The sequence below is a fragment of the Molothrus ater genome, chromosome 1 (genome assembly GCF_012460135.2).
Source record: "Molothrus ater isolate BHLD 08-10-18 breed brown headed cowbird chromosome 1, BPBGC_Mater_1.1, whole genome shotgun sequence".
Taxonomy (NCBI): Eukaryota; Metazoa; Chordata; class Aves; order Passeriformes; family Icteridae; genus Molothrus; species Molothrus ater.
This window is the reverse complement of record NC_050478.2, coordinates 133,470,363-133,482,226: the sequence shown is the minus strand read 5'-3', so window position 1 is coordinate 133,482,226 and position 11,864 is coordinate 133,470,363. Positions and strand designations below refer to the sequence as shown.

At 38.0% G+C, this 11,864-nt stretch overlaps 1 protein-coding gene across 1 annotated transcript; it reads left to right on the top strand.

Moving 5' to 3' along the window:
* The first annotated feature begins 653 nt into the window (after nucleotides 1–653).
* Nucleotides 654–11,083, top strand: OTUD6B (OTU deubiquitinase 6B). Its single transcript, XM_036406810.2, has 7 exons — nucleotides 654–764; nucleotides 3,207–3,361; nucleotides 4,445–4,540; nucleotides 5,918–6,230; nucleotides 7,709–7,770; nucleotides 8,362–8,468; nucleotides 8,964–11,083. Exons 1-7 carry the CDS (start codon nucleotides 674–676, stop codon nucleotides 9,046–9,048), a joined length of 909 nt encoding a protein of 302 aa, XP_036262703.1. The 5' UTR covers nucleotides 654–673; the 3' UTR covers nucleotides 9,049–11,083.
* Nucleotides 11,084–11,864: the final 781 nt, after the last annotated feature.

Here is an 11,864-nt window from a genome sequence, read left to right as displayed (position 1 = left end):
CTCCACCAGACAGAAAAGCATCTCACAACACAAGGGTTTGTAGTTCTCAATTTGAGGCGGTGATTTGACCCCAAACACGAAGCCTGGCTTTTTACTGTAACAAAAATGTTTCACATTCTGAGGAGTAATTCACAATGATGAGGACAAACATCACAACTTGAAAATCGTGAGCCTTTCTAGTGTTTTTGAGCTTCATGAGAAAAACTAGCACACGCAGCACACTGTGTATTTTGCACAGAAACGAACAGGTTAAATAATTTGTTTTTCCTTAATGTGATAAACTGCGTACAACCCCTAACCGATTCCCTTCTCACCTCCCTGTAAAACAGGATCTACCTCTAGGCTGAACTAAATCTATAGCTTTTTCCTAGTGCACACTTGTCCACGGGAGTCCTTTACCGGGACATTACGGCAGCAGCGAGTATCCCGCAGAGATCAGCGGACAGAAACGCTCACAGCCCCTAAATAAACCAAGGGCCACCTTTCCCTTCCAGGAACTGAACCTGGGACCCCGAGCCTAGGACCCCGAGCCCCGGCGCGGAGGCCGGGCCGCTCCGGCCCCTCACGCCGCGGCGGAGGCGGCGCCGGGCGGGGCGGCGCTGGCGGAAGCGCGGCGAGCTCCCGCCTCCCGCCGGGGTCGGGGGTCAGCAGCGCCCGCCGGCTGCGGGCGCCCATGGAGGGCTCGGAGGAGGAGGAGCCGGGGCCCGAGGGGCCGCTGCAGCAGCTGCTGAAGCGGCAGCGCAAGGAGAAGCGGGAGCTCCAGGGTGAGGAGCGCTGTGCCTGGTGCAGGGCGAGCGGGGAGCAGGCTGGGGAGCGGCGGAGGGAACACGCGGGGCCGGCTGGGCTCGGCGTCCCCTCTCCGCCTTCCCTCGCAGGAAGCCCCGCTCGGCAGCGCGAGTAGCTCGGAGGGGCGGGAGGGACGGCGGCGGCTGTGGAGAAGGAGGGAGCAGCCCTGGCAGTGCCCTCGCAGGGGGACGAGGACGGCGGGAGCAAATGGTGCGTGCGGGCAGCGGTGCGGCAGCCGGGCTGCGCTCGGCGTGAGGGCGGCCTGCGGAGCTCGCCTTGCCCTGGCCTCGGGAGCCGTGACTTAATGCTGGGCTATTGGCGTGATGTTCGCGGTTTGGTACTTTGATTTCAAGTTGAAAAAGGTGTGGTCGTTTAAGGCATTTTAGATTGAAAAGCCTGCACAGGGGCTCTTCCTGCCCAGCCTGATATGTTTCTTCATTCCAAGTTTCTTCATTCTTCATTCATTCAGGCAGTTGACCTGAACTGAATTTTCATGTCCTGTCCATCCATAATGAATGGTGCTTCAATATAAACTTGTAACACTTTGCGTCATTTGACCTACCCTATTACAGTATATTCGTATAATTAAGGAGGTCTGATAGATGGATTCTGTTGAGTTTCATAGTTGTTATATCATTTTTGTTAAGCTTTTCTCATTCTTAGTATATTGATAAGGCCTTTTCCTTGTTTGGTTTTTTGGTATGTAATGAAATAGGCCCATCTGCAACCTCTTATCGGAGGGTTAAAGAAGAAAGGAGTCAGGTTGCATACTGTCACTAAATCTAAAGGAACTTACTGTTTTGAGAGGCCTGTTCCTCCCTCAGATTTGGTTGAAATTGAAGAGGCTTAGGAATCAGGCATTGTCAGAGGTGGCTGGGGTGCATGGCACCTTCACTGGGGGTGGCTGAGGAGCAGAGGGATTTTACACCTAGAGATCAGGGTGATAATGGCAGTTCTCCGCTACCCAATGGTGGGAGGGGTGTCTGCAAGGCAGAGTCCCTTTCTTCCCAGTTGGGAGAGGCAGCTGACTTACAGGTAGGTACGTTTGCCTACTAGTAAAATAGATTCGTGGTATGTGCATTGAGAACTGTTTACCAGAGAACAAAGCTGTTGGTGAGAACTAACACAAGGTGTATCTCAACCTCTGAAAATCTCAACACCTTCTCTGGTTCATGGTACTTGTCTCCACAATCCCCTCCTCCCTTTTCACTACCCTTACTCTCTCGTGTATTTGTGTGTGCCTTTTATGTTCTGGATTCATTTTTCCTCTATTATGTTAATTTTAAGGAACAATGCTGCTTTTCTGTCATAAGCAGCTTCATCTGTGGGGCTGAATGCTTAACATAAATCTTTCAGTGTAAGCCTCTTCCTGCCTCCCTTTGAAAAGTTTCATTATCATTGCCATCATCTTCAGCTCAATTGGTCAGTCAAGGATGAAGGACAAGAAAATGTACAGGTGATGAATAGCAAGCAGGGTGTTAAATAATTGCTGATGTAACTCTAAAACAGTGAATACAGAAGTGGCAGAAGTAGGGGGAGTGTTCATTTAGGAACACATGAGAAAACTATGGGGGAATGTGGTTCTAGTTTCTACTGTGTAATGGATGGAGCCAGACTCATCAAAGAATAGAGGATGGACTAGAGACACGGGCTGAAGGGCAGCAAGAAAAATCTTCCTGGGAAGAATAAGGAAAATATTTTCATAGCAAGAATCATTAAATTTTGGGAAAAAAGTTTCTCAGAAGGATTGCAGAATGCTGACCCCTGGAGACTGCACAGTCACCTGAATTAATTTCAGGTGCATCTGAATTGGCATAACCTGATGCAGCTTTGAATTTAGCTCCACTTTGAGAAGGAGGTAGAACTAGGTTTCCATTCAACACCATTTCTAACCAAAGTATTCTGTGATTTTAGAAGTGAAGCATTGACTTACAGCCTAGAAATACTTAGGGGCTTTACTCAAGTTAAGATTTTTTTTTCGATACCCATTTTGCTCTTAGAAAGTTTGTCCTAATTAGGATGGGTAAACTCAGTTTTTAATTTTAGTCTGCTGCGTAATTTAAAAACTACGCATTTTCCTGTGTGATTTGATATTTTCATGCCCACATAACCTTTCTCAAGACAACAGGCCAAAGTCTGGTGCATTGATGAAGTTCATATGTATTTTTATTAGTAACCTGGCATAAGTTTTTCTCTTCTTGAGAGAAAGAAAGAAAGAAAAGGCAGCTTACATCTTTTAAGAAAAAATATAGCCATTTGGAAAATGTGAAGATTAGAACCAGCAGTCTCACAGCTAAACTATTATACTGATTTGTTGATGTTTGTAAATTAGTTTTTCTGTGTGACTTGCAGTCATTTTCTGCAATGACCATAGAGTATATATTAAGAAATAATGTTTTATTACACTGCTTCTCTAACAGCAAAAATTCAAGGCATGAAAAATGCTGTTCCCAAGAATGATAAGAAGAGACGAAAACAGCTGGCAGATGAAGTTGCTAAACTAGAGGCAGAACTTGAACAGAAGCACAAGGAGGAATTAAAGCAGCTGAAGGAAGCTTCACCTGAACAGAATAAGGTAGGTGCCCTAACTTCAGCTGAAGTTGTACAGGTACAATTTATGTTAGGGCATTTTTAATTTTTAAAAATTATGGCGAAATAGTAATTCAAAGCAGTTATCCTCTTTTTCACAGTATTAGTAACTCTTTTTCAACTTAGGAACGTTTTAGCTGTTACAGTAAGTGGGCAGTGCTAGAAGGGGTATGTAACAGTGAGGGATTTCTGTTGTTGAGCTCTTTTGAGAGAGTGGCTTGGTTGCCAAAGAATCGCTGTAAAAGATATTTCAAAAGCAGGTTTAATATAAATTTGCAAAAGCATGACAAAATTTGATGGCAAGATTTACTCTGGTACTGAATCCATGGATGAGGCTTACAAGCAAACTCATTACACAAATGCCAAGCTGTAACAGAAAGTAAATGTAGAGTCAGGGGAAAGATGCACCACCACAAGTAGTATTTTGTGTTGCTTTTAAGGCTACATGGGTAACTCAGTTATGTTAGAGAATTATTTTTTTAGGATACTGTTATATTGCCTCTCTGGTTATCTTATGTAGACTACTCAAGTATTGAAAGCTTCAGCAGGTGTTTGACTCATCCAGTGTGTTTTGCCTTGCAGTTTTGTCAACAGGGTGACTGATCTTTTTGTATAGCTCATACATTTACTGAGTTAGGTTTGTCATTTTCTTGAGAAGTTTCAACTCTCTGTCTTTTTCAACTCCTGGTTATGCTTTGATATAGAGGATGGACCCTTCTGCTTTAATTTTCACAGAACTTGCTAATGGCTGTTTGGATACCTCATAGGCTGGCATGGTGAGGAAAGCTTTTCCTTTCAGCCAGTAAGCAGTGTTCACCAGTATGTTAGAGAACATACAGCTTAAATTTGAGATGCACATAACTCTGTTGGGACTGTAGAAAGTAACAAAATGCAAGACAGTAGTTTGGGATGTGAAATACTTTGATGTCTTCTCTGCTATACATGGATCTTTGTGGTTAAACTTCATAAAAATACTGTGGAAGAAAACTTAAAATTGTTTCAGAAGATGCATGTCTTCGTTATTGTTTATACTAATAAGAACATTTGACTTTTTTTTTTTCCCTTTTAGACAGATTCCATAGCTGATGGGGTTGCAAATATAGAGCTTGAAGGAGTAGAGCAGCAGATTCAGCATCATCGAATATCAAAAGCACAGAAGAGGCGGGTATGACTTCATGTTAAACATTTTGCAAATAACTGATTGATTATCTTCAGCTAAACTTAACTGTAATAGCCAAAGGTAAACATTTTTACTGGGGACATTACCTGGGTAATTCTGTATTGATGCTGTACCTACTGGATGCCTTGAGAATCTGTTAAACTGCTGCCTAGACATATGTAATGATTTTATAAGTAATTGTACTTTTCTACCCTCAGCCGTGAGCCAGTATCAGAATAGGTCAGAAAATGGGAACCATAAAAAAACTTATAAAGCAAATTATTTTTTAAAGACTCTCACCAAAAATATTATTAAAGCAGTAAAGTAATTGAATTAAAATACTATGTGGAAATTATGCAACTAGTGGTACTTTATACATTTAACGAAAGAACATCAATACTGAAGAAATTCTGTAAAATATCAAGTTGTTAAGAAACACTACCTAATGTCCTGTTCTGTTAGGCTTAGATCTGGTTAGACATCACATGTTGTGATGGATTAACATTGTCATTGTACCTGCCTGAATATTGGGTCATGGCCAGGGGAACACTGCTTTATTGCATATTTCATCCCCTGTTACATGTCACTACAAACATGGCACCATGTCTAGGCAAACCAGGAACTCTGGTCTAGTTTTCCCATATTCTTATTGCCTAAACCTGTCTGGTCTTGATTTGTGGTGAATTTTAAGCATGAAAATGGAAAGGTAATTCTTCTTACTGCTTCCTTGTTTATTTGCTTATTTATTTTGGTTCTTGTTCCCATGTTAACATCAGCGTGAACTTATGAAGCATTCTAGGAAAGTATTTTTTTTGTATTATTGCATCCCTACTAATATTCTCTACATGCATTCTTATCCATCCTTTAGGTTAGGAGCAGTCTTTTATGATGTAGAGTACCTGTCCTGAGAGAGTTTCAGTCTCATGGCATGAGCTCCATTATGCAGTCCTATACTTAACTGGTAGATCTCACACTTCTTATGAAAGAGCAGTATTTTCTGAGTTTAATTAAGAGTTCCCATCCTTGAGTGTTGAAATAGTTGATCCTGAAGAAAGCACTATGATTAATAGACTATATAAGTGTTGTAAAGTGTTATTTTGCATGTTGATTTAATTAAGATTTCTCTTGTCATATAATTTTGGGTGTGGTTAACTGTGGAGGCAGTTGGGATGTATTAGTCACTTAGCATTTGCTAAAGTTTGGGTTTAGGAGGTCCCCAAGATCAGTCTGAATCTGGTAGTACTGATTCAGACAAATATTTTATAGATAAGAACGTACTGAGAAAGCATTGGAAGAGCTAGAAGCAAGCACTAAGCCAAGAACCGTACGGGCATATTCTAAATTTTAACATTTGATGCAATTTTTGTGTGTTTTTAATCTAAGGAGAAAAAAGCTGCTTTGGAGAAAGAAAGAGAAGAAAGAATAGCTGAAGCTGAGATACAAAATTTAACTGGTGCTAGACATCTTGAAAGTCAGAAACTTGCCTGCCTATTGGCAGCAAGGCACTTAGAGATTAAACAAATCCCTTCAGATGGCCATTGCATGTACAGAGCTATTGAAGATCAGCTCAAGGATCACCAAAATTCCTGGACTGTAGCAACTCTGAGGAACCAAACAGCAAAGTATATGCAAAGTCACTGTGATGACTTCTTGCCTTTTCTTACAAACCCCAATACTGGAGATATGTATAGCAGAGGTAAGATTTTAAAAACAATTATAACTGTTTCTGATAAATCTCAGTCTCAGTTACAGCTTAATTGGGACTTTTATGGTTTTTGTAACTTTGTTACTGTATTGTGTTCCATGGAACACAGAATTATGATCTGCTATGAAACTTGGTACACCTGGATCTCTAATTAAATATATATTTTTAAATTAATCTAGGAAATACTATTCCCCATTGGAAAAAAAAGAAAAACAAAACCAGAACAAAACAGAACTTGCTGGTTACTAGATGATGTGAACTCATTCTGTGATGTGATTTTGTTATTATAAACAGCTTGTCTACCAGGTTGGAATTATTTTCTTGTCAAGTTTAATATTGGTGTTTTCAATGTACACAGGAAAGCTGTTAAAAATGGGTGTGAAATTCAATCAAATCTATTTTATAATAGTTTGAATAGATGCATTTTCTTATTCTGTCTTGTTTTTTTCACTGCAAAGTAGTTTGGGACCATTTTTTTACAAATAGACTAAATTAAAAAATATTAAGAGTTTTAGTGTGAAGTAACGGTGTAGGCTGAGTAAAAACAGAGTTTATGTACCTCTTATTTGAGCAATATATGATTTATTCATTATGCCTTGAACACCACAAAAATGACTGCATGAATTTCATTAACTTAATGCTACATTTGTTTAATAGCCATTGCTGTGGATTTCATGTGGTCACTGGGTGCTGTCTTTCCCATGTTGACAGAGATTAATGTCACAGGTTAGGTGTGTCCCAGGAGAATACTGAATAAAATTCTGCACAGCAACAAGGAATTGTGCTTTTCTGTTATAAAGGAAATGAATGAGAAGTCATTCTGAGCAGTCTTCAGAAAATCTGAAGATTCTTCTTTCTTAAAATCTGTAAGGTTCAGAGGCTTGAGGGTTTGTAATTTACAAACTTTAAACTTGGTATCTGTAGAACATGATCTGAAAAGATTAGCTATTTACAGAGGGACTATTAAGAATAAATACTTCAGAGGTTAAAAACAAGGCAGCTAATCTGGAAATTTAAATAAACCCTAGCCAACTGTTTACCTACATGCAGTTGCAAGATTTTTTAAACATACCTGACACCTGGCTAATTTAAGACCTAGATACACTACTTGCTGTCACATTCTTTTCTAAAGTGTCTAAACATCCTCTGAAACTTGACATGAAGGAAACTGTGTGCAATTTCATGTGTGTTGTTACCTGTTGTTCTCTGAATAAAAAATTAAAGTATTAGCTGTACTTCTTTTTTTACTCTTTTTTATCCCTCTCTTCAGTCTGAAATTTTCTTTTCAAAACAGAATGAGTCTGGGGTTTTTTTTTTGACAACTGTTTTTCTCTGCTTTTCTTCAGTGAACATACGTATTTTCCAATAATGTGTTTGTACTTTTCTGCCTCTAGTTTGCACCATCAGTGTTTTTCCTCAGCTGCTTGTTCTTAACCAAGACAAGTACTAAATGTTGTCTTTTCCTGCAGAGGAATTTGAGAAATACTGTGACGATATTGCAAATACAGCTGCATGGGGAGGTCAGCTGGAAGTAAGTATTGTATTGATAATTTTTATTTGTGAAATTCTGAAGTGGGTGAATACACCTTAAAAAGGGCTTCTTTAGAAAGAATACATGAAGGCATAAGGAAACATAGTCGTAAATAGCTTATTAAGAACTTTTTCTTGTGGTTATAGGTTGTTTTCCCACCATCTTTCTGATGGTGCACCACTGTTCTGATGTATTTGACAACATCCAAGTTAGTGAATTCATTTGGTATAAATATCATTAGAAAGACTGACACAATGAGTGGGGTGTATTGTTAGGTTGCTGTCATGTAAACGAGAACTCGTGCTTCAAAAAATACATATGTATTTTAGTTTGTTGAATTTTTTATGAGAGAAGAGTTAGCAAATTAATGAAACTAGCCCAATGTTGTATCCTCTAAACAATGATTAAGGCAATCTGTTTTCAATTAACGTTTTAAAAGTTAAAATAATTTTGCTTATTTTAATGAAGCATAATTTCTGAAAATATTTCTAATGTTATGCTTGAACTGTCTGCTAAAATTAAATGCCTAGTCTTCCTGTCTCCTACCTACATTGTCTTTAATCTTATTACTAAATTGTTTTTGCCTTAAAGCTAAGGGCTTTGTCACACATTTTGCAAACACCTATTGAAGTAGTGCAGATGGATTCTCCTCCCATTGTTGTTGGTGAAGAATATTCAGGGAAACCAATAACACTTGTGTAAGTATGCAATTTTATCACTTAAATTTAGTGCACTTATTTATGTAACAGAGGGCTCAGCTTTGATTCTCATCTGCTCTTTTGTTTTCTTTTACACATCTGATGTTGAAACAGTGCTTGAGTAATGGTTGTGCAGATCAGAAATTGTTTGTGATTGACACCCATTGGAGAAATTGTAATTAGTGTCTGATGTGTATCAGTCACTCATTTAGAGAATGCTGCAAGGTCATTTTACCTGGTAAATACTTACAAAATAATAATGACATTGATACAAGATGGAGAAAACTTATTTCCTTATTCAGGGTATTTGTCAAACTGTGCCTGGAAGTCACCAGAAATAAAAATTGTCTTTATTAATACTCTTCTATGTAATGATCCTATATGTTTTTGTTGCTAAAACTTGGCTTTATTTCAGTTGTCTTCCAGTGCTGTTACTGTTTGGCATGATGTATACTTTTTGTTCAACTGAACACTATTTCTGTAACTTTTTTTTAGGTATATGAGGCATGCCTATGGATTAGGAGAACATTACAATTCTGTGAAAGTTCTAACAGACACTGCTCCAGAGAACAGCAGCTAGCATACAGAAGTTGTACATTCGCATGGATAACAGTTGCATCGTGATGTGTTGGGCTCCAGGAAATTCCCAGTAAGACTGGAAAGTAAATGGCATGGATTAGAAATTAAAAAAAAAAAATACAAAATACAAGACCCTGCAAGGTTTGACTGTAAATCAGACATGGCTCTTGATTTATAACAAAACCAAACCAAAACCACACAACAATATTTTGAACTTACTGGTATTAATTATGTTTAGAAGATCTTCTGTAAAATGGTGGCTGTGTAGATCAGGTTTTTTTCAATAGAGCTTCCTCCCAATACTGCAGAGAAAATATCAAGTAGTAAAAATTCGTTTTGGTTAATCTGCATTTCTGCTGAAAATTTAAGGTTACCTGAAAAATGTAAGGTCCCTGTTCCAATATTTCTGTCAGATTTTCATGATAATGGAAGAGTTCAGGCATTTGAAAGAACTGATTGTACTTTGCTTATGGAATATTTGCAGTGTTTCTGTAGTCCCTATTAGGATCTAATTTCAACAATGTAGTATTGATTCCCTTCTTTATTTGGGCAGAGAAGATGAGGAGGTAAATCCAGCAGCAGAATATCTTGACTTGGCTGAAGGAATTGCACAATCTTTTTAAAGACTTCCATGTAAGATTTTTACCAAGGGTCTCTGTAGGGGGTTTTTTGAGTTGGCGGTAGGAATTCAACTCTTGTGCATTGTTATTAATGACTGTACATTGTACTGTCAGTGCAAGTTAACTGCACTGTTCATTCTCCATAGTCTTTCAGCTGTGCATTTCGGTGAATCCGAAATCTTACAGAGCTCCTCAGTGTCCTCACCTGAGGTACTGAAACTCATCTGAACTTATAATTTCTGGATCTGCTGATCTAAGCACTTTGTCATCTAAAGTGTGATGTTTTATAATGCTTAAAACAACTGGTTGCACACAAGCTGTAGAAGTAATCACCTTGGGTTTTATCAGTAACTAAAGTTGATCTGGAAAAGAGTTAAGTTTATTTTAATTGCTTCTTATGATGCACAGAGACTTGAAAGGTTTTAATATGGCTTGACTTTTTACATTAGAAATGTAGATTGTTGTCTGTAAATGTGACTTCAAAATGAGGAGCATACTGAAACCAAAATTTTAATGCAAATGTTTTTTAACAAGTGATTTTGTTAATTTTTAAAAAGCCTTAGTCAATAAAAGTGTTGTATTTTACTGCTGCTGAGTTGGTTTGGAGAAAAGTGGTTCATGAAAAGATTAAACACCTTTGCCCTGGTTTGTGGATTATGACCTAACAGTGTGTATCTTGTAGTACTTCAGTAAAGCTAGCCTGCAGACTTACATTCCTGGAACTTAGAAAAGTCTGCTCTTACTTAAGAGGGAGATAAGTGATCACTTTATGGGTCAGATTATGTCTGAATTAAAGCACTTTGAAAGAGAGTGGGTAAAAAAAAACAGATAATTACAGCAGGAGTTTTTGGACAGCAGTTCTTTAAGGCTGGTACCTGCCAGGAAAACAAAGTATTAACCAGATCAGGAGTTTTTACATTCTTATTTATCTGTTATAGTGTAATAAATATAGCTGGTTTATGCACCAAACCAGCTGGCTACTGTAAAATTTGGTTTACTACCTTGATTGTATAAAATGATGGTTTTAATTTCAAACAAAAAATAGGATACAACAGCATGGAAAAAATGTTTCTATTCATAATTCCATTACAAATTTCACTAAAAATAATAAAAAGTACTTTTCTCTGCTTTGCTTAGAATTGATGTGATATAAAATGTACATGCTGCATTTTATAGATACACAGTTCTTTGGTTTATTTGGGTTTTTGTTTGATTGATTCAGAGAGAAAAGTTTTGTTTGATTAATTCAGAGAGAAAAGATGCCAGAATTGGGGAACACCTGTACCAAGAGTTTGTCATGTTGAAGATGTTTACAGTTTGTATAAAGTTAAATAATTTAATATAGCGAGTGAAAGATCCTTGCTTATGCTGTATGGGACTTGCCAAAAAGTAATAAATTGGTTTATTTGTGGCAAATCTTGTTGGGGTCAGTTTTATTTTATACTCAGATGTTCACTTATTTCCTAGTATGAATAAGCTTACCTGTTTAAGTTTTAGGATCCTATTGTAATATGAATTCTAAAACAACTGATTGTATTCAGGCAGACAGTGCTTCACTCCATATGAAATTAAGTTGTTTCTGAACTGAATTTATCCTTTGCATTTTAGCAGTTAAACTTGGGCTCTTCTGAAAAACTGTATTTGAAAATCCTGTTGAACTTCAGGGGTCTTCTCACAATTAAGCTTCTAACTTTTGTCAGATTACATTTTTCTCTGCAGAATAACACTATTTACTTCGAGTGTGTTTCAGTAGCTTTCCTTGCTTTCATCTGTAATTCAGTTTCTTCAGCTGCTATTTCTTTTAAGGAAAAGGGTATTTTTTGGGGTATTTTTTTGCAAGATTAATTAAGATTAATTGCCAGCAGGAATACTCACATGAACAGGGGGGAAGCTGTCTAGTGGTCTGCAGTAAATTGTGTACAATATTCTGAAAGGGAAGAACATATTTGTTGTTGAAAACAGTGGTTACATGTGGCTCTTAGTGCTTGTCCTTGTACCCTTCACTTACTCTGCACCAGTCTCTGCTTTCCTTTCCAGCTGTGTGGGCTGCAGGCAGCCCCAGAAAGGGGGTTGGAGGTGGGTGGCAGCCAGAGGGAGTGTAGACCTGTCATAATTTATTTAAGCAGTAAATTAATTCATCTAATAATTTATTATTTAGATAGTAAATTAGTTCAAGGATTTTTTTTAAAGAAAGAAA

Excerpts from the sequence above, each read along its gene's own strand:
- OTUD6B (XM_036406810.2), top strand. The coding sequence starts at position 674 with ATGGAGGGCTCGGAGGAGGAGGAGCCGGGGCCCGAGGGGCCGCTGCAG. Across the intron at positions 765-3,206 it reads GGAGAAGCGGGAGCTCCAGG|CAAAAATTCAAGGCATGAAA; the intron begins GTGAGGAGCGCT and ends CTTCTCTAACAG. Across the intron at positions 6,231-7,708 it reads TGGAGATATGTATAGCAGAG|AGGAATTTGAGAAATACTGT; the intron begins GTAAGATTTTAA and ends CTTTTCCTGCAG.